At 38.6% G+C, this 27,044-nt stretch overlaps 2 protein-coding genes across 2 annotated transcripts in view; one reads left to right on the top strand and one right to left on the bottom strand.

Annotated features, from left to right (window-relative positions):
• Positions 1-27,044, top strand: part of RpS9 (ribosomal protein S9) — a 142,444-nt gene that overhangs the window by 22,031 nt on the left and 93,369 nt on the right. The window lies entirely within an intron of this gene.
• LOC138138928 (voltage-dependent T-type calcium channel subunit alpha-1G-like) overlaps positions 1-27,044 on the bottom strand; it is a 121,056-nt gene that overhangs the window by 16,646 nt on the left and 77,366 nt on the right. Inside the window, exons 3-6 of the mRNA XM_069059061.1 lie at positions 18,354-18,466; positions 15,796-16,027; positions 6,823-6,985; positions 4,725-4,732 (exon numbers count right to left, since the gene is read on the bottom strand). Coding sequence (XP_068915162.1) covers positions 4,725-4,732; positions 6,823-6,985; positions 15,796-16,027; positions 18,354-18,466 — 516 coding nt within the window. The remainder of the gene's footprint in view (positions 1-4,724; positions 4,733-6,822; positions 6,986-15,795; positions 16,028-18,353; positions 18,467-27,044) is intronic.

Here is a 27,044-nt window from a genome sequence, read left to right as displayed (position 1 = left end):
GCGACATCTCCGCGGAGATTCAATTAGAAAGTTTTAATGTTTTCATTTAAATAATTTGAATAAGCAGAAAGACGTCTGATTATCTCCACATTAAGACTGTTCTGCCATTAGGGCGCCGGATTAAATCCTTAAAAACTTTTTCATTAAATTTCATAAAAACTGAATCACACGCCGAACGGGTAGGAAAATGGCGTTTCCGCCCAAGACCGGTTCAGCTCCAAATCTTAAATAATTCATAACTGAACGAATCGAATCCGGTCCAATTCGCGGCTCGACGTTGCAAAGCTCCGCGAAAGCTCGATTTTTTCAACGCCTTGCTTTTTATTGTAGTCGAGGTGTCAGCGCCGCCGTCACAAACGAATAAATCTGTTGCCTTATTAATGCAAACGGTCCCTTTGAAGAGTGCGGGGATCATTAAAGATTGAAAAGCTCTTCCGGCACCGTCTCTATTCAACACACTCGCCTCGTAAAAAATAGCCGAGTCCGACTGGTGGCGGCGGCGCTGCCCCCGTGCCGTGCAGAATCGGGGGGCGGAACGCCCTTACAAGTGGTGGAGGTGTTAAGGATAATAAATATGGGTCACGTTCGCCGCCAACAAGGCTCTCGTCGGCGCTGGCGTACGGGAAAGTGGGACAAGATGGTGTTAGAGGAAATACTCGGGACGTGTCGAAATCTCACGAGTGGGCTGGAAGGACTCTTGGAGAGGAAATTATTACGTACGAGCGATGTGGAGTGCGACAGGGATGTCTACCAAGTCCGAGTTTGTTTGGCACAAAAAATTAAACTAGAATTTGAATTTTTCTACTCTTAATTTTATTTACAACTGAAGAAACATCTAAAATCCTGTGCGCTTTAATTTTCTTGTTGCTTGGTGGGATGTTGCCACCTCTCAAGTTCTCTTGGCTCTCACTTTGCCACCTCTGGGGTCATTTGTGAAGTGTCACGTGTATGAAAACCACCAGTACACGTCAACTGAGTAATCATATATTCTATCTCTGGGATAAATGTGCTCTTCAAACTCCGTCTTCATATTAATCTTCGGCTGGCAGGATAAATGGTGGTGGCCGCAAAAACGTCCTGATGAGGTGTGTAAATGGATAACGTCTCAGACAGACCATTGTCTCTCCCCACACAAATTGTCCATTGTTTGATCGGGCTGAGACAATGCGATTTAATTTGAAACGCACCGTGTAAAAAACCGGTCTAATCAGTTTACGGTTCCGTGCCACTTGCATTGTGCAACCGACAACCAAAGGTGAACAAACGGATCAACAATGGACGTTTGTTTGTCCGCTGGATTTAATTATTCACGACGGCTTACACCAAACAAATAGGCGGCCATGCGATCCGATTACGTCCACAGCGAGTACACAAATTCCCTCTGTTGCTAAAGCTGGGAATCCACTCGTCGCGCGAAAACCCACCCTTAGCCCCCTGTCGGGCCAAGTCAAGAGTCGTTACGCCGCCTCAGTTGAGAGCATTTTAAGACCTGACTCTAATGCACACATTGAGTCCCTGCTCCATAACCAGTTGGGCACATGTTAGTTTTTTGGCACAACAGTTTTAATTGAAAATTATTTGCAAACCGCAAAAAGCTTGAACGTGTAGGACATACGTCGACAGCTTTGGAGGCAACCTCCGCTTTCGGGATCTGCATGCGTGGATGTCAAGCCCGGTTATAAATGGGTTTAAAATCCCGCGCGTCAGTTTTAGAGCATTTTTCACCGGTCGTGTAATGAATGTCTGACAGTTGTAATACAAATTTGACGGTGTTTCTTCCGGGAGTGGGATTTCGCGATTAGGCAACCAACAATACAGAGTGCGTGACCTGGGGGCGTGCTCCGCTGTATTAAATAACGCTCCGCGAGGGTAATTCATTGCGAGGGTATCGACAAGGGCCGGCTTGACCCATATCCTTTATCCCTTTGAGGAGCAGGGTCGGCTCTGGGGATCAGTAGAGCCAGCAGGGTTTCTTCAACAAGTGAAATAACACACTTTGTACAGCGGGCGGTTCATTTTCTTATTTTAACTCTTCGTCGACAGAACGAAACTGCAGATGCTAGAGATTAAAACCATCACGAGAAAGGCGTAGGTCTGTACGGAACTATTTCCGAACGATTGTCGATTGGAGAGCCGTAGGGGGCAATTTCCTTCTGAACGGTGCTTTAATGGAATTTCCATTGTTGAGTGTCGGTTATTGCCGTTTTAGGCGCACTTCTGTACACTGTACAAATAGAATCGCGGGGGATCGATGTCGATGCAAGTTCCATGAATTTTTATAGACATTCGCGACAAGTCACGTCGGAGCTTGGTGTTTCAGTTTTGCTCCAGGCCAAGCAGAAAACCCTAATTGAATTGTTGCCAGTAGTCATCAGCACCCTGCTGATCGGCCCCACCCTCTCACAAATCGTATTGGAGAGACGAAACAGTTGGCCCGTACGTGTTGCTGCGATCCTAAGTGTCAGTATAGAGATATGCAGAATGTATGACTTGTATTGATACGACTCGCAGATATAAAGTTTCTTTGCTTCCGTTTCCCGTCAACATTCGAGCTCTATCTATTTTTGATAGTCACTCAAATGGCTAGAATTTCGTTGAGAAATGAGCGATGGAAGTCGTACATTTTCTAAAATACATGATGGATGTTGTTCCCCTTATAGAGAGACTGTCACGTTTGTCTGAATGGAAATAAATTACCGAGTGCGCCATCATCATCATCAGGAGTCGTATCAGTAGAAGCCCATTGTGTGACGTATCCGTGTACATAACATATAATCTAAGACACACATTTGTTCTATTTAAATGCACTTATGGAAAAATAGAGAATTGAGACGAGGTCAGAGAGTATAATAAGTCTGGGTTGTGTGGGACTCTAAACGTTAGCACGTCAAGATACTGAACTCATCTCAACGTGAAAAAACCTCCACACTCGTTACGGGAATAATTAAAGGAGGCTATTAAGAGACTCATTTGTTCATTTTTAATATGGCGGTGGCACGGCAAAAAAAAACGAGGGCTGCCACCTCGGGCGATGGTAATTTTAGATTTTCAAATAAAACCAAAGCAACAAGTGGACATGGAGCTTCGTTCAGGATCTCGACAAAGCGGCCGCCTCACGGCGGACAGATCGATCCAGCATGCAACATTCGTCACCCAGAAATGACCAATAGACCCAGTGTTGCCAACCGCACGCATGCGCACCACTCGAAAATTTCACAAAAATCGCTAGAATTCGATTGGAACTTTTCTGTTTGTTTGTGGCAACACCGGACGCCGAGTCTTTTCGGGACAGCCGGTCCAAATCTGGATCCGGCTGGCTCCGGGCGTGGTACAAGGGGCGCACCCACCGGAATTTTGACCCCTGAAAATAAAATGTCACGTTGTATTTTTCCCCCCAGGTGGGACAAAACTCGGTCGATATTACAGTTTCCTGCAGCTTGTGAGTATTGTGGTGGTGAAATTTACGGTGGGTGATGCGTCCCCTTAACAAGCACACACAGATGATGTACATAGAGATGTAGAGCAAAAGTGACAGGCACGAGACGCTTTTAGGAACACTCAGCTTGCGGCACATAATCTTACGTAACAGGCACGCGCACTATGTATTCTTCCGAGACTTCTCTGCAACAAATTAAAGCCGCTCCATTCAAACAGGGCCCAACTGTGATAAAAATGTGACATGCAATACGCACAGGGACGCTTATGCTAATTCGCATCGATGCGAGATTTGTGTTTGTGAACCCATGTGGCCAGAACGGCTGCCATTTTTGAGATTACAACGGGGGCTTCCCCCGGTCCTAGCAACAAGTAGCCCTCTAATGGGACTGTCTGTTATCGTTGGGTGTTTTTTTTAAGACGCGGGATCGATAAGAACGTGTCCGTACTGTATCTCGCCTTTATCTGAGCAACAAGTAGCCTCCTTGAGGCGAGGGTGTCGATAAAGGAAACGTTTAGGGATGAGCGGGGGCCATTAATTTTGTTTAAGGCGGTGGAGGTACATTAGCTTACCCGGAATAATATTCCTTCGATGATGTTTATGGCATTTGAAATGTTATGCGAAAAGGGGGGGCTCTTTAATCTCCAAACGACTTTTCTTTTGTCGAAAATTTAATACACGATAAATGTTCAATTTAAATTTCAATTGAAAATTTTTTCTAATTCAGTTATGAAAAGTAACCATTGTGATATGTCATTTTAGTTGTCAAACGTGCTTCATTTAATAACTAGTCAAAAAAGTGACATTATATTATCACTAGTGTTAAAAAGTGACATTATATTATCACTAGTGTTAAAAAGTGACATTATATTATCATTAGTGTTAAAAAGTAACATTATATTATCACTAGTATTAAAAAGTGACATTAGTAGGTATTATTATCCGGGAAAATTATTGAAATAGTAGATTTAAACAGGATTTTAATTAGAATGTGTGCTTTTCGTAACTAAATTAGAAAAAATCTTGTATGAAACTCGTAGCAAAATGGCTATTTTTTTGCACACGACATGTCATGTCTAGTGCAAAAAAGACGCTAATTTTGCAACTCGTTGCATAAATAGCTATACTAGCACTAGTGAAGCAGTAATAACAACAATTTGGCGACCCCAATACTATGAAAGCATTGTCATTATTCGATCAGTGAAATTAAGCAGTGTCGGGGGTAGTCAGTGTTTGGATGGGTGACCGCTGCTGAAACCGCGTTCTCAACACTTCGCAGCTTCACTACTTGGTTTTCTGCTTCCAAAGTTATCACTATTGATAATACCCGTAATGGTTAATGAATCCGGCCTAAATGCTGTGTCTCTGGATGTGTGGTGGACGTTTTTTGCTCAATCAGCCAATGATAAATTGACACGTCACCGCTTACTTAGAGAAGGCACAACTGGAAGAATTACTCATAATTGTTAAATTACTGTATAAACCACCTGAAAATATTCAGATGTCAAAAATTCCCATTGGATTTTTTTGCTGGCAAATTGTCTTTGTTCAGCCGAAATATTAATCTTTGGTAGGAGCCCCTGGGACCCCGACCTCCTTTTGTGCACGGTGGTCGCCTCTCGGCAATTTTTTTCTAATTTCTCCTGGTCGATTTGTAATTCCGCGGCCTGAATGAGGCGGGATCCCCCGAAAATAATCTCATTCCCGGGCGGAACAAATGAGACTGTCCGTTACATTTTTCCGCAATTTTTCTCCGCCGAATCAAGGACGAATTCGTGGCGAAATTTAATTAAAATCATTCACTGAGATGAAGATGGCCGTCCTGACGTTTGAGACACTTCACCGCTGCTCGATCCGGGGCGAGAGAAAAAACGCCGCCCGGATTAAAGTGGCTACCGCAGGAATTTATCTCCCCGTTCCAATTAGCCCGAGTTAAAATATTTAAGGAATCGTGAGGGGCGGCTGCATCGTCCTTGCGAGATAATAAATCCTCCGGCGTATCCGAGTGCAGCCGGTTCGCGTTATTGTGAAAAATTACCCCGATCAATCATAGTTCTTTAAGTGGGGGATTAAGTCCTAATTCCGCTTTGTGTGTTTCCCCGGTTTTGTGATAATAAAAGTTTCCAGTGAAAAATTCGACGGTGGAGAAACCGGAGTGGATATTCGATTAAACGTCCGCCTTTTGATGTTTAGGGCAAATATTGAAAGGGTAAATATTTTTTTACGCCGCTTTCCTGACCCGACGCGACAATTTCTGGGGTTTTGTTTGGGGTTTGTGTGTTTTTATAGAAATTGACTTACAAAGAAGGCTTGTTTAGATAGCGTCGAGGGTGGAAAAGATTTATTGCAGTCGAAAAACTTACACGAGGGTCACTGAATGACGAGCTCCTCGAAAAGGGGGCCACGAAAGTTCCGAAAGTACAAAACACCCTTGTTTTCAAATTTGACTTTAAAACGAAAAATATTTTCATAAATTCTTGAAACATTAATTGTGTTTGAAAATGACCTTGACCATGAGATTTTTTTCAATTTTTTTCTTTTTGGAAAGAAGTAATACAGTTCTGTTTTGTTCCATTTTTAGGACAAACGGACTTTATTATTTTCACAGGACCAGTTAAAAGCAACACTCTATAGCTCATCCCCATTTTTAGAGCAAACAGACTTTAGATTAATTATGTGTCAAAGAGGTTTGACACGCCTATAGAAAAAAACTAATTTTCTGGGGTACACTTTGTGGGGCGACAGCGAGTTTTTATTTTCCCTCTGGGTAAACAGTGTTAATCGATATCGGCACACAATAAACGCAAAATGGCAGCTTGTTCGTTTCAATTATTCAAAAATGGTGTCATTTCTGTTTGTCATGTCTAATAAGAGCAGTTCTATTGTTTCAGTGACCTTTCATTCGTAACTGAGTCCATTGGGATTAGTTTGATTAATTTTACGTCTCACAAGGGTGATCCTTATTACACAATAAAATCGGTCCCATTTTTATCACAGTCACATGTCATATTGTTAAGAAAGCGAAACCAAAACGGATGTTAGATGATTCACCTTCGAACCGTTCCAATCAAAAAAGGGTCGCATGCTTAAAACTGGAAGAGTTGAACCACAAAACTTGCATGGAGTAATGAACCTGGATAAGTGTGGTCAAATTATTTCAAAATGTGTTCGATGTAAAATCCAAAACAGTTAGAAGCATGAGAAGCTGGCACAAAACGTCAAAAGGGTAACGGCGCTGTTGATAATTTTTTTCTGGCACATGGGGTACTCTCTGGTTGGAGTGTTCGATTAAAACTGGGGAAGGTTCGATGGCGACCGGGTTCGTTTTTGGTGGACCGGATCAACGCGCTGAAATGGTGGAGACTTACGGCAAGGTGTTATTATACGTGCGGTTCAGTTCAAGATGCATGAAACAGCGCTGTCGGAGGATGCCCTGCCACAGCTGCACTCCGACGATGCCGAAGATGAAGAAGACGAAGAAGCAGAGAAGGAGGACGTTGCCCAGCATGGGCAGCGTATCCAGCAGCAGCATCACCAAGATTCGCATACCTGGAAAGAGAGCGGATGAAGTTAGAGCACAGGCCTCGTTGCGCAAACTTCACATTCGAAAATAATTAAATAATAATTACATTGAAATTTAGTGTAATGTAATGAACGATCAAATCGCATTAAAATTTTATTCCTAATTTGAGTAATTTGGAACGCTTAGAGTTTTTCTCTTTTGTGTAAACTCGCCTCGTATGGGGGCATTAATAATTCACGTTTATGGTGCACAACAATAGATGCAGTACAAACAGCACGAAGCAAGGCTACAATAAAATAAATAATTTATTGGTTTGTTGTCTTTTCGATTTATTTCTGAATACCTAACAACTTTACGATTGTTTACGCTGGACCGAAGGGTAAAGATATACATTCCTTATTTATTGTGGTGAGGTAATTAAACTAAAATATTCCAACACTGCAACAGGAAAGTTTCTCGAAAGTTCGACTCTCTTGGAAGTTGTCGGTCAGTTCGTTACCTGAATTTCAAGCTCATCAAGAGACTATCTCTGTGTTCTGTCATATTGACTCTTGCATTAATTTCATTGCAAGATCTGTACATTATACTACAAAGGAAAAGGATAAAAGAATAAACGAAGAAGTTATCGTTACTTATATAGGGTTCCTATAAATGATTGTCGGGTCAAGACAGTTTTGGAAAAAAATATTATTTTGAAACAGATACTCAATTTTAATTTATTATTAACTGTCACTTTGATCACAGTCAATAAATACCAAAAACCTGTATTTTTCAATACAAATTGCAAATACGTCTGGTGTTAGAGCTAAACAAAATTTATGAGGATAGGATTTAGCAACAACCTAAAATGTGACTTTGCCGAATTTATTCTACATATAAAGCGGCACATTCAAAATTTGACAAGTTTTCATAGCAAGCTGGATCAGACAATTATTTATAGATAAGATAGCCTGTATATCCGTAATCCTAATCACGAATAAATGCGGCCTCGACGCCGTGACTCTTTTGTTAAAACAATTATAAAGACAGCAAAATAAATTAATTGATTTACATAGATTAAATGCAAGAGAAACAATTTGAAAAAATATTTAAAACCGAATTTATTTATCAATTAACAATTATGTTCTTCTTTAACAGTATTAAAATTTAAATTTATTACACAGATAATTTCTTAAAAATAACTATGAAACACAAAACGAAATAACATTTACGTTCTGTCATTACTGTATGTTTATATCTTTCATGAAATAAAATATTTATTTATTTATCAATTAATTTTATATAAATAAATATTTTATCACTATTTTATGTAGATCTATAAAAGTTTTCTTACTGCAAAAATGACGTCTTATTTAGATAATTAATTCTTACTTATTTAGATCCTCAAGGGTTTTTAAAATTATCTCAAAAATCCTTCACGTGATTTTGATTTTTGCAAAGTAGTCTATTTTAAAATCCACTGATACATTACAAATCCATTTGAAAAACTTAAGTTATCTGAGATAAAGTAATTTCACAAATTTAAAAGCTTTTCAACAAGCAGAGAAAAACAGAAATGATAATTAAAATTTATTTTTAGAACATTTAGAAAAATAGAAATCATTTAGGTCGTAAATATCTTTTTTGCATATCGTAATGAAAGTGGCACTTTTTTCACGAAAAATCATAGTGAAAGTAGCACATTTTTACACGAAAAATCATAGTGAAAGTAGCACTTTTTTACACGAAAAATCGTAGTGAAAGTAGCACTTTTTTACACGAAAAATCGTAGTGAAAGTAGCACTTTTTTGGATCATTTTATTCCATCTTCTTGGAGATGAATGTCAAAGCATACCTATTTTTTCTGTAATTTTTCATCAATCCTTTTAGATCAAATTTCTCAACTTACATCGATATGCAAAAAAAAAATTGTGTGTACAACACGTTATGAAAGTCTCTTTTTTTCACTTATTTGCTTGATTAACTCGGGCTACGCCCTCGTTAATCAAACTGCAAATTCATGAAAAAAAGTATGACTTTCATAACTAGTTGTACAAATAACTATTAAAGTTATTAGTTATGATGTAAATAAAAGAAAAATCATCACGACGTACTTTTAAGTATGAAAGTACTTTTTTTTGTTCAACACTGTCAGAATTTGAGAATTTTCTCTTGTGTGAACCAATTTTGATAAATGTCACAACTTGTCAAGCTAATTTTTAAGCAAAAAAACCTTGTATTCAACTCGTTCGTGTGTAAATTGGGCCTTTTTTGGCACTCGTGGGCCTTTAAAACGCTCGTTTCACTCGCGCCAAGAAAACCCAATTTACACACGAACTCATTAAATAAACTACTACATATTATAAAATATACAATATATATAATACATTTAAATGTAACGGGCGTTCAAAAATGAACACGTTTGGAGTGGCTGTAGTTTGGAAAATGTTTTTGCACCGCCATTGTTTTCATTTTCATTTTCATTTTCAATGAATATGCTGCGCTCGTGTGTGTAAACATCCCACTCGTAAAAAGTGGTGCTTTTCACACATGTTGCATCAATACATCAATAAATTAAAAACAAATTCTAGAAAACAAACAAACTTTTCACAGTTAAATAAACAGATTTTTGCATTCTCTGTTATTGTAAACCAAAAACACATTTGCGAACTCAAAACTTCTCAAATTAATTTCTCAAAACAATTGCTCCAGTTAGAATTATAAATTCTGGTCTTGCTTTTATTCTGCCTCTGTGCTGTTTTAGGGTGCTCTATAATAGGGCAATTTAACCATAATTTCTTGGCCCTGGTTAATTGAAATACCTCGAAGTCTTAATCGGTATTCCAACAGTGACAGTCTTGCAAGTGGCCCCGCATTCGAAATTCTCCAATAACTTCGGCCGAAGTGATGAATGCCCCGAACGCGACTTTTATTAATCCATCGCTTATTGATTTACTTTACACAACACGGATAACTGTCAAACGATTGATAAATCGTCTTTTTTAAATCCTTATCGCAAATCTGTGACGTCAATTGGTAGCCCGCGTAATTACCCCATGGAGGAGCGGCCCCGCAGAAAATTTCCCCCGGCGAAGTTGCACAACTTTTAATAAACGTGTAGACGTCCTTTCAATTACCGCCCCCCGGAGTCCAACTTTTACACAAGTCGTTTCGGCAATTTGGACGTCTTACTATAAATTATTCATCCGACGCTGGGACAATATGACGACGAGCATCGTCAGGAATCATTAAGAGCCGAAACGTTCACCTGGTCGACAGCTGGCGCCAGAACGCAGGAATCGTCCTGGCTGAATTTTCGCCAACATTTTTTAATAAAGAAGTTTGACTCCGGTGTCGAATCAAAAGTACAACAATGTAGCGCCGGTGGTTTTTGTTCTTAGTTTAAGATGTTAATGTAATCGACTTGAAAGTACTCGTACATTAGTTGATTGGCCGGCTTGGAGGAGGCGTCCGTAATGCGAATTGAAAGTAATTGCGTTAAGTTCCTGAAGAAAATTGGGTCACGAATATGTTATTTCAGGAAAAGTTTTAATTTTACAAGTTGCGACGTGAATATGAAAATTAAGCCAAATTTGGTTGTCGCCGGGATCTTAAAACTTTCACCAATTAGTCAACATTCAGGCGGAGGAACTTCCAGAGTGACTGTAATAAACAGATTTAACTAGATTTTTCCGAATTGCGCTCCAATTTTAAATTATAATAACCATAAATACTGCGATGTTTGAAACGTCCAAATAAATTTTACGCTCTGGTGTTTAAATTTAAAACAAGTCCGGTTATACTAATTAATAAATTTGGTTTAGGTAAACGGGCGGCAAAGTCATAATAAAATAACGTGTATTATTAACGCATATGATGTGGGTCGAGTTCTAAATAATTGAGCGTTTTGGAAAAATTCGATGAAAACGCGAGTGAATTTTTTTTCCGGGAATTACAGAGTGATCAACAGGAAAACCAATCAAGAGTGCTACCGCATCTTTTGTTTTATCGAAACGTCTCTCTTAGCTTAATGGTACACATATGTATACACAGTCGTACCATTGCTTTAAAACTGACGTTTGTTTGACATTTCACCGAAAAATCTGCTTACCAGTGGCGTCCCGTTTGTCAATAAAACTTTTAAATTACTCATTCTTACGAATGTAAAATCTTGCTCTTGTTTATATATTTTCTCCATTATCAGATAATAATATAATTAATATAATTCCAACGTCTAAAATTCATGAGGTATGATTTACTACAGGCTGTCCCTGAAATGCCATAAAATATACCCTTGTATATAATATTTTATAAAATGTACACCAATGCGAAGTAACCTCAAGGAAATATGTTTTAAAACAAGAAAACCGCATTGGTGTACGTTTTATAAAATATGATATACAGGGTGTATTTTTAAAATGTGCCGAAATTTTACCTACGAGGTTGTGGGACAACGTAGAAGACTAAAAGCAATTTAAAAAAAATTGTACCTCAAAAATTAAATGTCATTTTATTTTTTGACATAGAATTTTTGCAAATATTTTTTCCCAGTTCTACATGAAGCCAGTAGCTCGTGGTTAAAATTTTGGCGTGCATTTCAGGGACACCTGTATAAAGTAGCGTTTGAAATTTGCATAGGATTCCGCTACGACATGACCGATTATTTACCTGCTCTGATTTGTTTTCTTTTTGATCACTTTGTATTCTAGTACAGTAGCGTAGGGACTACACTGAAAAATAAATGTTGTAGTTTTTCACTTGTATTGTGTCAAGGATAACAGTGAACCACTCTCGTATGTATAAATATGCACAGTGTATTGTACGAAAATCCAGAGTTGGAATTGTTTTTGGCAACAATAGTAGAATTTCTATTGAATCCGTCCCAAACTCACGAAATAGTTCTTAGGTTTGTTTTAAACTGACACTTTCAGGAAGTTTTGCTATTAGGGAACCTGGAAATTGTTACAACCGAATCTGTCAAAGCAACCGTTATTTACTGGATGAACTTCCTCCAAAATCTTTCATCAAAGAGTAGTTTTATCCGTTCCAAATAAATATAAAATACGAGTATTTCACTTCCCTTTTGAAATATTTTAAACAAAAATGTTGAAGATACTACATTTATTTCAACACGCTGTCAACCCCTTCACAATAATTATCACTTTTGCGACGTGTTGAAATCTGTTTTCCATATTCTTTCCATATTCATTACATGTAAATACGCAACTAATAACAAACTCGGCACGACCTGAATAGCTCCGGCGGCGGGAACCACCCCCGGGACAACCTTGAAAACTCCATTTAAAAAAATGATGACTCCGCTGAACGTCTCGAAACTCCGAAACCGTTATCTTGAACTTGGCACAACTCTTCCTCAGTCCAGAGCGTTCTCTTGCCAGTTTATTCAGATCTTTATCAACGGCGATGCTTTTCTCTTGTCCAGCGGTTTTCAAATAGTTCATTATTTACGAGATCCCGCTTCCCGATTTGAGGTTTTACTCTTGTCATTTTGGTAAACCGGTCGAGGTGGTGATCTATGTGGAACGCTAGGTTTCTTGGAGGAGGCAATATTTCAAATTGCCAATCCGGACGTCACTCCGGGGAAACACAATAATATTAAAAAAGAAACAGACAGGTGCACGATCCAGATTGAATGCACAAACCTGACCTGTTTTTCCATTTCTCCAGGAATGAATTCAGTCAATAATATTATAATGGCGGGGAAATTCCCGGGATTTGCAGAAGAGCAGCACAATAAAGGATGTTATAGATATCGACAGTTCAAAAATATTCTCTTATTATTGCCTTGTTCAACAAACCAAACAGACAAATTTCAACTGGAAAGTCTTTTGTGTCGCCCAAAAACAATGTCATTACAATGATACTGATTCTTTATTTCGCTATTATTGATTTCTTTGCCTACTAAATCACTATAATGATGTTAATTATGTGATTGCACAAACTCGGCTTACGCCCTCGGTGTGCAAACTTCACACACATATGATATGATTCTAATTTAGTTACGAAAAGTAACTAGTGAAAAAAAGTGACATTATATTATCACTAGTGTTAAAAAGTGACATTAGTAGTATTATCCCGGAAAACTATTGAAATAGCAGATTTAAACAGGATTTTAATCAGAATGTATGCTTTTCGTAACTAAATTAGAAAAAATCTTGTATGAAAGACGTAGCAAAGTGGCAATTTTTTTGCACACGACATGTTGGACCACTCGTTCACACTCGTGGTCTAATTGGCATGTCTAGTGCAAAAAAGACGCTCATTTTGCAACTCGTTGCATTAATAGCTATTATACCACTTGTTGTGTAAACAACTATTATCCACAGAATTGATCAGTGAGTAAATTAGAAAATGTCAGCTGGATGTCTAGATTGGCCTACTATTAGAATTGACTAAGTGTTGATAGAATTATTAAGTAAATTGATTGATTAATCGAATTATTCTAGTTGACTCATGTTATCACAAGCAATAAAATTATGATTAATAAAAGGGAAGGAAATGTATCGATTATTGATTATTACGTAAAACAATTTATTACATAACATCGTGTTGCAGAGGTCTTTTGATTAATTGGTGATTCAAAGGAACTAAGAATTGTTTACAGAGACGCTTCCGATCATTAGTAAGGTAGTTTTTGTTTTTTATATTTCGTTAAACTTCAACCAAACGTTGCTCTGTCTCACCGGGATCCGTTTTGAAAACAGTTGATATTAGTTTTGTTCACTGTCGAGTGGAATCGATTGAACCCGTCACAAAACATTGACGCGAAGAGTTTTTTGTTCGTTGTAAACGCAAATTTTGTTCGGACTGAAATACAAATTGTAATTCAAGGAAAACGTTTCGCAATTTTCTGATGAAAACCGCATTTTATTTTGGCTGGCATAAAAGAGCCTCCGCCATAACAACATTTCTCCTTAAATGCGAATTTATTATTCTCCTTAACCGAAAACAATGAACGTAAAGCGCATCACATTAACAGTGAAAACGCCAACGGCGCAAATGAAACGTAACGAAGAATTGATAAAGCAGCAGAGAAAAATGTTTAACGACGAGATCCGGCGACCCCCGGAGTTTCTCTGGCGCGCTGAAAAGCACAACTTTTTTGCATGTTCGAAAGTGAATTCGGGCAATAATTCGACAGAAACTGGTCCCCGTCGTAAAATTTTTGCCATAATTTCCACGTCGATATATTGTCGGTGAGCAACCCGCCCGGATTCCTCCGGGAGTGATCCGGATCTATATCATTTTTATTGAGCAACACCGCCAGACAGGTTCAACACAAAACGTCCAGTTTTGCCCAAATAAACGATCATAATTCAGTCCGTCCGGTCTTGCCGAAAACTCCGGTTATTTTCAGCTTCAAAGCAGCTTTCAGACGTATTAAAATTTAAAGCAGTCGCTGTGCTCAAAGGAGCTGGATTTTCGATGTTCGCTCGCAAAAAATCCCATTAGCTCGACCGGATCAGAAAGAAAAAAGTCTGCTTCTGGTAATTTCCAAAATACTCCAAAAACCGGAGATCGAGTACCATTCGCTCCTTTTGTACCCGCTCCCGTGAGATGGAAGGGTTGAAAACTGCCACCCTCACACGAACGCATGATTCACCCCGAAAATTAAAGGTGTTCCACCCCGACCAGTCCGAACCATTAACTAAAATGTTTACGTTTTCGTCGTCGAGTGCTAATTAGTTTTCTTTGGAGCTTGGACGTCACGAAAGCTCGTGTGTGCTTAGGACCCCTAATTAGTTTTACAACGTGGTAAAGGTGGGTGGTGCACGCTGCAGCGATTCAATTAATGCGCTTTTTTAATTTTTCAACGGCGTCACCTCTCAGCCGACATCAAAGGAGACGAAAAAGTTGCAAACTTGTCGGGGATTGTGTTTAATTCAAAGGAGGGGTGGATTCGACGCCGATAGGAACGGGAGAGATGAAAGGACGTGATGCCGATTTAGGTCGTGCAAGCGTGACCTCCAGCATAAAATTTTACTCATTGATTTATGATTTGTTTTCTCACACGTTCCTCACACACTCGAGATAATAATAAAAGAATTATAAAAAAATATTTTACGAGTGCCCTGGCACGACTGTCAACACAAAAGACTGTCAATGTGGCGCCCGTAAACGAAATCGATCGATCGCGCGTCCCGCAGGGCTCACCTTGTCGACCAATCCTTATTACAGATAAAGTGTTAGGGGGCGAAATATCGAAATGTGAGGAGTGAAAGTGTTTCATCTGAAAGCAAATTAATGTTCTTGACAGATTTGGACAAGCACAGTGGGGCCTCAACCCGGTGGTAGATTATTTAAGACGGGGTAATTAATAAACCCCAATTAATATCGCTAGAGTGGCGCGGGACGTGATCATTCTTTATTAAAAACTTGGCCAAGTCGTGGCAAAAAACGCTTTTGCGACACCACCCTAATTGCTTCGTTTCATGATCGATAAGTGGTCGTTTTGTCGTGGGGGTAGAAACTGTGCGCGCGAGGGTGCTTTACAAATTGTGTAGCTTTAGGACTTATTCAAAACACGAGGCTACCTGTGTAAGTAATTGGTAACATTCCAGCGTTGTAAAACACATCGCCAAGCCGACGTCATCAACTTCTGTAAGTATATAAATTCACGCGACACAAACTTTATGCTAACAATCAGAGAGGCGGCGGCGGAGAGAAGCCGACCGTGTTGACGGAGGCGTCACTGCTAACCTCCGACGGGGCGGCGTATGCAAACTAGAGGTCTGTTTGACTTTGTCGATAGTTCCCGCGATCATAAATACTACAAGTACCGTCAAAGTTGAAAAGGGCGAGAGGCGTCCTGATGAGATCCGAAAGGATTACTTACTTGGTATCCTGTTGATCGCGCGGAGGGGTCGCAACACCCTTATCGTCCTGACGGCGGACAGGCTCAGGTTGTCCACGTTCAGGATGTATTCCATCGCCCCGGTCAGGACTATGAAGAGATCGAGACGGTTCCACGAGTCCGCCAGGTACGTGCCTCGCCCGAACACCCCCATCGCCACCATCTTGATCGTCATCTCCAACGAAAAAAATGCGAAAATGAAATCGTCGAAAAGCTGAAACCAAACCACAAAACGAATCAGTTTATCTTTCTGACGTTGACGGTAATTTGGCTTTGTTTAAAAATATACAGGGTGTCCTCGAAATGTATGTCAAAAAAAAATTGGTACTTGTCTTTTGCTTTTGAGATATGAAGCATTGAAAATTTGCTTGAAATTTCCAGTACTATTTTCTTTTTTCTCAATTATTTCAACTCGGCAGCGTACTGGAATTTCTTCTATTCATCGTCACCAACTACAGATTTTTTTGGACATGCATTTCGAGAACACCCTGTATAATATATTATACAGGGTGTCTCAAAATTCGCGAATTCCGAATTCAGAGCATGGTAGGGAAGGACCCAGTGGAGCTCGAAAAATACATAGAAAAAAAAATTCGCTCTTCCTGAAGAAGATATAAGCACTTTAATTTTGTTCAATACATAGCACACCACAGTGACAAAATACTATTCTAGCTACGTTGCCGTTCCATTTTTTAGAAAAATTACGATAATTTAATATTTTTTTACTCCAAAGTAAAACTATTCTTCAAAAAATTGTTTTACGTTATTATTTTCCACAATCATCTGCACCATAAATAACAATAAACACTGAACTTGTCAGCATGTATTTGAAGAAAACGCATTTCAAAGAGAGCACCTTCAGTGAGTGTATCTTTGTGGAGGAAGTTCCGATTATTTTTAAATTTCCATATTTGGACTTCTGAAGTGATCCCCTCCAACGCTCTGAATCCAGAATTCGTGAATTTTGAGACACCTGTATGAGAAAGAGCTGCGGATCTAGAACACTTCCTTGAGACAAGCCAACTTCGACAAGTACTCTTGATTGGAAACTCCACTTTCCTATTTGATATTTTTATTATTTCGTTTTAATTGAAGCTTTGCACTTTGTAGTTTCCCGAATCCGGATTCGTTGTTCCAGTAACGGATCGTGGGTTTGATCCGGTGTTCACTTCACCGGAAGATCTGTTTTTATTTACAACGGGATTAATTTGGACGGTCGGTGATTAAGTAAGGGAGCGAATGGGTAAAACCCGACCGATTTTTCTACGTGAACCGATACAATTAAATTACACTCAGCGTTGTCTGAAAGAAGACGAATTTTATTTTGGAGAGCATTTAAAAATGAAGCATCGTTGATTAAAAAGAAATGAAGCGAGCCGGGACTTCACTCCGATTGATCCGGCAATCGCAAGGGTCAAAAATTAAAATCGCGAAATGACAAATTTATAGAGCGAAAGTCGTGATAATCGTAATCGGTCGATTTTGTGGGGTGGGTTTGTTGGCGGGGTTGCTCATAAACACGGTCGTTACCCGAACGTCGAACTCCAATAAAGTGCCTAACAACAGACGAAAATTTAATGAGAAAATGATCGTGGGGCCCGAATGGGGGCGCTTCATTTACATAAAAATGTAGCCGCGAGTAAAGACTTAACTGGCAAGTTCCAGCCGAATTTTACGTCTTTTGGGGGATCGATAAATGTCACGAATTCGCAACTTTTCTACTTGCAAACTTAAATAAGCAGATTATTTTCCGGTCGACCTCGTATCGGGGTTAACGACAACTCCCGAGCAAAATGAAAAACACTCTCGCCGGGGAAGTACCCGCGTGATGTCCCGCTTTACAGCGCCGTTTTGTCCTTTTTTACACCTCCGTGACGTCATATGGAGCCGGATTAGAACGGCAGGATAATGCATTTGTTATGGCACGGTATTATACAGTACGGAAACGTCTGTGTTGGACAAGCAACGACGTCGTCCTTTTTATTGTGATGGCGATACAGACTCATAATGGCAATAGTAAAAGTTGATTATCGTAATTATAGAAAATGGGGACTGAAATTCCGGTGGCGGTATCGCCGGCCATTTTACTCAAGAATTGGGAAGCTTTACTGGCCAAGTGAGTGCGATAAAAAAGTTATTGCCGTATAAAAGATTCAAGGAAGTTGTCTTGTCTCATGGTTTGGTAACGGAAATGTCTGTACTGGATGTCAAAAACCTAGCAACTCATCAATGGTTAAATCAGCACAATAGAAGGGTAAACAAAAAAAAAATAGAAAACAACAAATTTTCAAAATCCAAATAACTTTCAAATAATTTCAAAATTTTGATTTTAAAAATCCAAAATTTTCGGTTAGTAGCCCTAAAACTAGATTCTATTGAAATTTTGACTTTTAGTGTCAAAATTTTGACTTTTCAACCTAGTCTTGTTGATAAATTGTTAGAAAATGTCGGTAAAATTTTGACTTTCTATTTAAAAATTTCCAAAATCTCATTTACTGAAATAAAATTATTATTTTTTTTAATTTAAGGGTGTCACTCACCTGAAGTATCTTACACCTATTCGTCTCGCACTTGTCGTCCATGCAGGGTTGATACATCCCCAACGTGATGCAGTTGAGCAGTATAACCAGCATGGAGACCCTCTCGAACCATGTGTGCTTGAGTTAAGGAAAACACCCCCAATTCGGAGTACCCTCCCGCCCCCAACTAATTGACGTCCAAAACGCCCCTAAATTCGCGAGATAATTCGGTTCGGATCCGGTCCTTAATTAGTGCGCGATTCGGTCGGTAGAGAGCGACACTAATTTCCTCGTAAGCTATTTTTGTCAGTGATTTTGATTTAAGTGCCCGTTAAACTCCTATTTCCCCACTTTCATCGTTCCAGATTGAAGCGATTCCATAATGTTCGCGTTATCACTCCCATACTGCACCACGTGTAATTTTTTTTCCAATTACGATAGGTCACGCCGACGCTCCCGGGGGGGATTTTTCTTTTTCGAGACAACCGTTTAAAGGGATTATTCATTCATAAAATTTTAAATGGTGCCGGAGAATTGCGAGTTACGGATTTCATTTTACGTCCTGGATGAATAATAATGTCGAGTGGAAAACGTGAATGTAAGTATATTGAAACATTTTTTTATTTTAGACGGTGTTTCTTGCAAATAAGGGGGCTTACAAAAGTGGAATGCCGAATGAAAGGGAGAGGTACTTAGGGTATCGGATACAAAAAGAATAAAATCTTTAATTCCTCACGCGAATCGTTGGTTGCGGAACACAAAGACAGTCACTCGCTCTTGAAGGACTTAAACGTTTTCAAGGGGGAGTATGGTGCATATGAGCTTTTCACTAGATGTACGCACAATAGGGACCTGCCAGGATGTACATTGAAACCTGATTCTCGGTTACTTTTCATACGGAGAGATGCAGGAGAGGAAGCATAAATGAACTGTCAACTTTTCAACGTCTGCAAAAACTGTAAAGCAGTTTAAAAATAAGCAAATAGGTGTAGAGATTGTCTCGTTTCTTATTTAAACAAATTTAGTGCACAAATACATGTAGATAACATTTATAGTTATTTGTATATCAAGGCCGCGAAATTATTCTTTAACGTACCGAGAGAAAAATTGTCGCCGAGGCCGCTTGCGGCCGGGCAGAACAATCTCGAGGATGTTAAAGCATTTGTAATTATTATAAAATGAACAAGTAAAATGTATTTCACTGTCAATAAATACATATAAATTCGGCTTACATGGAACATATTGTATAAAGATTCGAAAATAAAATTACAGTTTTCAAAAATTTTAGCTGGTTTATTCTTTATTTTGATACTGCTTTCAATTTCTTATACAATGAGGAAGTAAAACGGTTTTTGTTCTGGCATGACTACTGTGGCACAGGATTCGTCCTTTGAAGAATTTGGTCGATACCGTTGTCAGGCTAAGATCCCATCTCTGTGGTAGACTTAATCTAGATTTTAGAAACGTTGAATTTCCTAGAATCACTTTCGATGTTTGCTCTTTCAGATGGGAACCGTTTCCCTTTTGTCCCGGTTCGTCGTGCTTTGAAGTTAGGTTTCATTCAACATTGTATACAACAGGGAAAGGAAAGAAAAATAATGATTACGAGTAAATGTGGTTGGTGCAAGTTTTCAGAAAATACCACGAGCAAAGAAAACTATACATCGTTCACCTTTTATGCAGTAATAACATCACGTGATTGTCGCCGGCTTGCTCGGTATTGGACAAGACTAAAAAGACAGAGCGGATACAAACCAAGGGTCGTTATTAGCTACGTTATTTGAGGTTCACAATTAATGAAAAGAAGACAATTGCAAAATTATTAGATTACTATCGAAGTCCTTATTCTCTAATTTTTATTAATTGTGAATTTCAGACCCCCGCCTGTTACGCCTCTGAAGTCATTTCTTAGACCATTCGCACCGCGAGGGGGAGCTTCCTCGACAGTTGATCATGTAGGGAGTGTCTGGTGAACACGTGATTACAATATTGGTTAGTTTAACGTAGTATAGAAAATGCACAGAGTGATACTAATCATTTCAAAATGTATGAATAATTTCCAATAAAATAAAACGAATTCATCTAAAAGGTTGCAAGTTATTAGCCCTTTTCGTTCCCCCTTTAATAAATATATTTAAAACCTCAAAAAAAATACTTTTGGTAAAGTTATTTTTACGTATTTAATTAAAATTGAAATTGCAATTTTTTTTATTTCTTTTATTTTTGAAACACCACAATAAAATCTAGTTGTTTTTTTTTGTTGCTTTCTTAAGTTTATATTTTTCAACTTTTTATTTTTGACATTTTCGAAAAAACGTAAAACTCGCAGGCAATTGTTCTTTATATCGTTTTTTAATTTTGAGACAGTACAGAAAAATACCTAAACAGTTTTTAATCGATTTGTTGAGATGATACGTTAATACGAGTTGATTCGGTGTTCGAAAACAGTATATTATGCAACGAGCAGTTAATGCTGGCTATTAAGACACGAGTACGAGGATTAAGACACGAGTTGTATGCTCGTTGTATAATATACTATTTTCTACTCCTATGCTTTAATTGATTTATTACACATTTACTCTCTGTAGTTTAATGAGATTCATTAAGATATTATGTCGTCAGTAAATAAAATCAGCTTAGAATTATATGTACTTATTTTGTACTTTGTACTTACATATTTATATTAAGAGTAAAAGTGGACCCAGAAGTGAGTCTTGTGGTGCGCCATGGTGTAAAGGTAGCAGGGAAGGAGGAAAAATTATAAGATGAAAATGTAATAAAAACAGTGAACAGTTTTTGTACAATTTACTCTTCTACTTTTCACTTTTCAGTTATTTTGTCTGTTCTAAATCTTCACCACATTGGTCATTTCTTCTTCTAAACTGTCTTTTGTGTGGCAGCATTCCTGTAAACCTTCCAGGTTTCAACACATTTCCACCTCCTTTATTTATTTTTACAATTTGGCAACACCTTTAACGCCCAAAATGTTGCGTAATATACTTGTTTTAAGATTATCTAACAGAGTGTAATAGTGAGACATGGGTTTACAAATAAATTACGTATTCGATCACGCAAATGTAAATGACCTTACGCCAATTTCTATTTGCACCTAACATTATATAAACATCAGGGAAGCCAACAGTCTTAATAACAAATACTTAGTAATTCCACCTTTCAAATGGAAAAGTATATTTTTGGAAGTTTATTCCCCACACATTGGCAGCCTCTGCACAAATGTTTGCCATAAAAACAAACTTCCTGTTCGATTTTAACCGAACGATCTCGAAACAATTTTTCTGCAATATCCTCAAAATTCAGATTTATAACGGAGCAACGAGGCAAAATCTGCGACGAAACTACAAAAAACTCAAATTTATCAAGCACTTTTCCAATATTGCCAAGTTCTGAAAGCTCCAAGCCCCGAACAAGCTTAACACGTCTCGAATAGTTCCTTCTGGGTTATTGGAAGAGCAAGTGGGTAACATTCTTGTAGGGCAACAGAACTTCTTGCACAAGACGCGATTGCAAAAACGCTCCTGTCTAAATATTTCTCTTGACTACAACAATTTGTTGACTCGACTGTATAAATAGTGGCGGTGATAAGTTGTCGGGGAAATTAGCAACTGCCCGAGGAGATTTCCGCACACATAACGAGTAACAAACGTAAATAAGCAGCATATCTGAGGTCACGTTAGGTATGCTCTGGCAAACTCCACGTTTCCACCCCAAAGGCCACCCTTATCTATTGTCGAGTGCTGTGCAAAGAGCTGGCTGAATTCGCCCCGCGCCAGCCGCAATCCTCGCATTTTTATTTCCATAAGACGGCTTAAATCTGTCTCTAATTACGTGTTCAGTTTTCAATTTAAACTTCCCAAACAGACTTAAAACTTCCACTAAAGCAACGCGATTTAGTAGTGCGGCTCGATATTGATTGGGTCCATAATCTAGCCTCTTAATTCGCCGATTAATCCCGCTTTATGACGTCATGTTCCGGTTTGTCTTTCCACAAATCTGGATGGCAAGTAATTTTTTCCGGGGAGCGGCAAGCAGGAATTTTAATGGCGCGGCTACAATTGAGGTATTTCAGGAATCTGACTGCACTGGTCCTGCTAAAAATAAACTTTTTGCTGGAGAGGTTTATATTTGTTTCGGGTCATAAATCGAATCGTTTTAATATTTGCTTGGGATGACAAAGCTGGCATCTGGTGGGGCTTTTGTTCGGAAAATTTCACATGAAAAGCTGCCGCCGAATGAAAATATATAATTAAAAAGTAATGAAATTTCAAGTGGATTGTGACAGTAATTTGTTGCTTTGTGGTTATTGTGACAAAACTGCGCAATAATGTCGACTTATTTCTCGTATTTTGACCATTCGATATTTAGCTCGTCCTGCTGAAAAGCTCATGACCTGCACATCACCAGATTTGTCTCCACTTGAATATATTTGGGACAATTAAAATACGCTTCAATTATTTTATCTGGCACGTTTTTTTAACTACAAAAAAATCTCTCCATTTTCTTAGAAACGATAAAAATGATTTCTTTTATGATTCACTTTTGAGGATTTCATATTTTGATCATTTCATCCTCTAAACTCTTTTCTTCAATTAAGCTCTCATTTACATAATTCTTCTTTATCAATTTTGTCATTTTAGAATTGACGTAACGTTCCGCATTGCAATCCTCTTTTTTTTTTACAAGTGGGACGTTGATACACACGAGCGCAACAAGTGTTGTAGACCCACGCGCAAAAAATGCTTTATGTTCGACTATAACAAATATAGATGGTTTATGACGTTATTTTGAGGCCATAAACTACCACTTTATCGGACTAGTCCGATAAACAAGACGGTAAGGTAAATTTGTAGTTAATCGACTTACACACATAAATTGACATGAAAGTTGAAAAAATTATCATAGATGTCACTGTTATTTTTTTGTAATTTGAACAAATAATGCAGTCGAACATAAAATATTGTATGCAACTCGTCCATAATGATGCTTTATTGGACTCATCTATTTATGGCCTCGCTCGCTGCGCTCGCTCCTCCATAAACTCGACTCGTCCAATAAAGCATTACATTATGGACTTGTTACATAAATAGCTATTACAGTAAAGCTGTATACGTGATTTTTGTTACGTTACTATCGGAATAAGTATTTTTTTCTAAATTTCGGCTCCCCCGAACTTACACGAATGAGCCTTTCACCTCACAGCGTGTGACGTGACGGCGTGACGCGTGATGCGTGTGCCCTTAAAGAAGTTTTCACTTCAAAAATAGTTTTACAATCACAAACATCGTCGTCTTGTTTTGATATTTTTGCAAATTTCAGCTACATCAGCAGAATTAATATCTCCTGAATAAGCAAACGAGTTTTTCAAGTAAAAGGATTTTATGAGTTGTTTGTTTCCAGCAAAGATTAAATCGTGACATTTCTTGCTTGATGTTTTTTGAATAAAAAGTTATAACAGTATTCTTTGTAGAAATCACTCTCTCCATTTTCCATTCAGTCATGAAAAGAAATTTTTGTGCTTTCGAGATCAAAGCAGATATTTTGAAAATGAATCGGTATCACTTATTAATTAAGTTCTTTATATTCCTCCACGTACGTGACTTTTAAGGAGTGTGTTTTTGTTGCACAGTCACCTTTCGTGCACTTCACAGAAGCACCATTAAAACAGATCGTCCCTTTCATGCTCTCGGTTTCAAAACCACAAATAAATTCGTACAAATGAGATTAGGATTCTTTGAACAACTTCTCGACTTTGTGGAAGCGCAATGCATTCTTTGCATTTCTTCGCTCCATCTGCGCTCTCTCCCACAATCTCCATTTAGGACGTTATGAAAGGAAACTCCTCTCCATATTGACATCGCACACGATACAAAGCTTATCGACGATAACAGAGAAATAAGTTAGTTTTATTAATGGCTCATCCATTGTAAACGGGTCATAAAATTCCTCCTAAATGAACCATTGATAACATTTTTGGGCATCATCCAGTCTATTGATGAAACTCCCGTTCCAATTTTTACAAAGTAATACACATGTCGCGAGGGGTTAAATACGACCCCAAATCGAGTTGAAAACCGTCTGACCTTTCCACAACGGTCAATATCTCGACTGATTGGTTAGAATCGAGTAAGTAAGGGGATGAAACCGAATCCGGTAATTTATAGACAGTCATGAGAGAAAGAAGTGTTTTACGACCAACAGACAACCGTCTCGAAGAGACCACCTTCGTCTGGTGCATCAACCTTGTCATCATTTCAATTTCGCGCCAAAATTATCTATTTTTTGGGTTGTTTGCAGTTATCGCATGTCCCACGGGTCCACATGTCCGCATAGGTGTTTTAATTTAGTTCGGTGTCCATTAGCGGCGCCACTTTGCATGATTCATGGCATTTCGCATCAATAACACTTCACAAAGATGATTTTGGCCAGGCTAGAGCCGTTCAACTCTGCCAAAATGTTGGCAAATATCGATTAAGGTCAAGGGTGAGTCGCGTCTGACAGGTACGGCTGCATCTGAAGCGACGAGTGGTTTCTTTGAGGCTAAAAATAATGATCCATTCCAGATTCAGCAAATCATCACCGGCTCCGGGCGACGAAAGAAGTTTTCTCGTCGAAAATTACATCCCGTGCGATTTTATTCGCGCTCGGGGGTCCACTGCGTCATAAAACTTTATTAAAAGTGTTCGAGTGCAGCCAGAATGCAATTTTACGGAATACCGACGCTGTATTGAATCCGGGAAGTATTGAAATGTGCGGTATCGTCACACTAATGACCAAACCTTGTTGTGTACACCTTGGCCGCAAAATTCTCGAGATTGTACTGCCTCGGCCGCAAGCGGCCTCGGCGAGAATTTTACTCCCGGAACGTTAAAGAACGATTTCGCGGCCTTGATATACAAATCAAATAACCATTGTTTGAATTTTATGCATTTTGTTTGTGTTTTCTATACAATTCGTGATTTTGGAGTTACAAGGTTTGATAATTAGGGTGACGATATTTTGTATTCTCCCAAATGGGAGAGGTTCTGTTCACGAGTGTGTGGAGAGCTCCCCAAGTTGGACTTCCTGTGCGGAAGAAATTATTTGATTCCAGATCGATGTTCAGGTATTCGATCATATTTTTTCTTTTGTTGGGGGAATCACAGGGTAGGCATTCCATGTAATGAGGTTTCTCACTCGATCGACCAGAATCTCATCAGTGACAATTTCCGCTTTGGCTACAGGTCACTCGGCGATATTGAATTCTGGATGTTCACGTAAGAAAAACTGCAAAGATGAGCTGACTGGAGCGTCGCCGAGAGCAATCGCGTATTTATGCATGAAGTTCTCTTCAGAACGGACAAATCGTTACACTTTTCTGCTTAGACTTGTCAATACGTCGGTGACAATAAGCTCCCGAAGGCTTCAATCCTGTTGAAAATAATTAACGATCCCAAATCGATGTTGGCAAATCGCATTAGGACGCGTCCGGGTCTGTCAGTTCTTTCATTTTTCGTATTCAAAGGGATTTGCAATTTGGCAGTGTTAAAAGTGCGATTGACAATTTACTTAGGGAGCTTTTGCTTTGCTTTCAATGGGAAAATATGACTTCCCCCGTTTTGAGGGACGACCTGAAATATATTGCTCTTCTTTATCGAGATAAAAAAAATAATGCACCGTTCACAAACGTCACTTTAATTCTGGAACTGTGACATTTATTTTGCAACGCTCTAAAGAAGTGATGATTCAATGAAAATAATAAATTTATGGTAATGATTTGTGCAATTTTAAATAGAGGCTCCCAGAAGTATTCTGTGGTGGTCAAATCTGAATTTCTTGGGGTCAGCCTTCTTAGCTTATTTGGAAAAATACAATACAAAACAAAGAAAACGAAAATATAACTTAGACTGTCGTATCTTGTGCGTCTGAGGTTCTAACAACAAAATTATTTGATAGAAAAATTTTACAAGACTTAAAAAATAACATAAAAATACTTTAGTAATTAAAACAATAATTACGAAGTAAAACGAAGAATTCTTGAACAGACTTGAATGAAAACGCAGAGATAAATTGTCTCTGGAATGCACTCTGACAGAATGAGTTTACATTCTAAAATGCAATTTATCAAATGAGGAGGTAAAATGGAATAGAATTTGAAAGAATGTTACGAATCAGTTTAAGCAGTGTTTCCTTTTTAATGTAAATATGTAAGAAAAGATACTTAGGGCCAGTTTACAGAATCGAAATTAAGTTAATCGTAATCAAATGTGAGATTAACTGAATACGTGATCAGATTGAACCAATCAAAGTTTCGCATTCATGACTTAATCGCGCATCAAAATTTAATTCGAATTAAATATTTAATTATCTTTCTACAGAGTTATTAATTATTATAAATGATTGTTCCAGCGCAGTTGGCGTTGGTGACGTAGAATGTGCCGCAAGCCTCATAACATGAGTGAGACTAGTATCGCCCATAGGTGGCGATACTGACGGTAGTGGAAATCTTTCTACTATAGTAGAAATGCGACCTCCCGATTGGTTACTTGAAATAGAGTAACCAGTAGGAAGGTCGCATTTAGTTGCAGGATTTTGTATTTGCGCGCGCAACCGCCTGCCAGGAAAAAATATACTATAGTTTGTCTAACGTTGCGAGGCTGGCGGCACATCCAAAATTTGTGTGGATTTGAAACGCCAACTGCGTTGGGACAATCATTT

Source organism: Tenebrio molitor, chromosome 9 (assembly GCF_963966145.1).
Source record: "Tenebrio molitor chromosome 9, icTenMoli1.1, whole genome shotgun sequence".
In the NCBI taxonomy this organism is placed as follows: Eukaryota; Metazoa; Arthropoda; class Insecta; order Coleoptera; family Tenebrionidae; genus Tenebrio; species Tenebrio molitor.
This window is presented reverse-complemented; position numbering and strand designations above follow the sequence as displayed.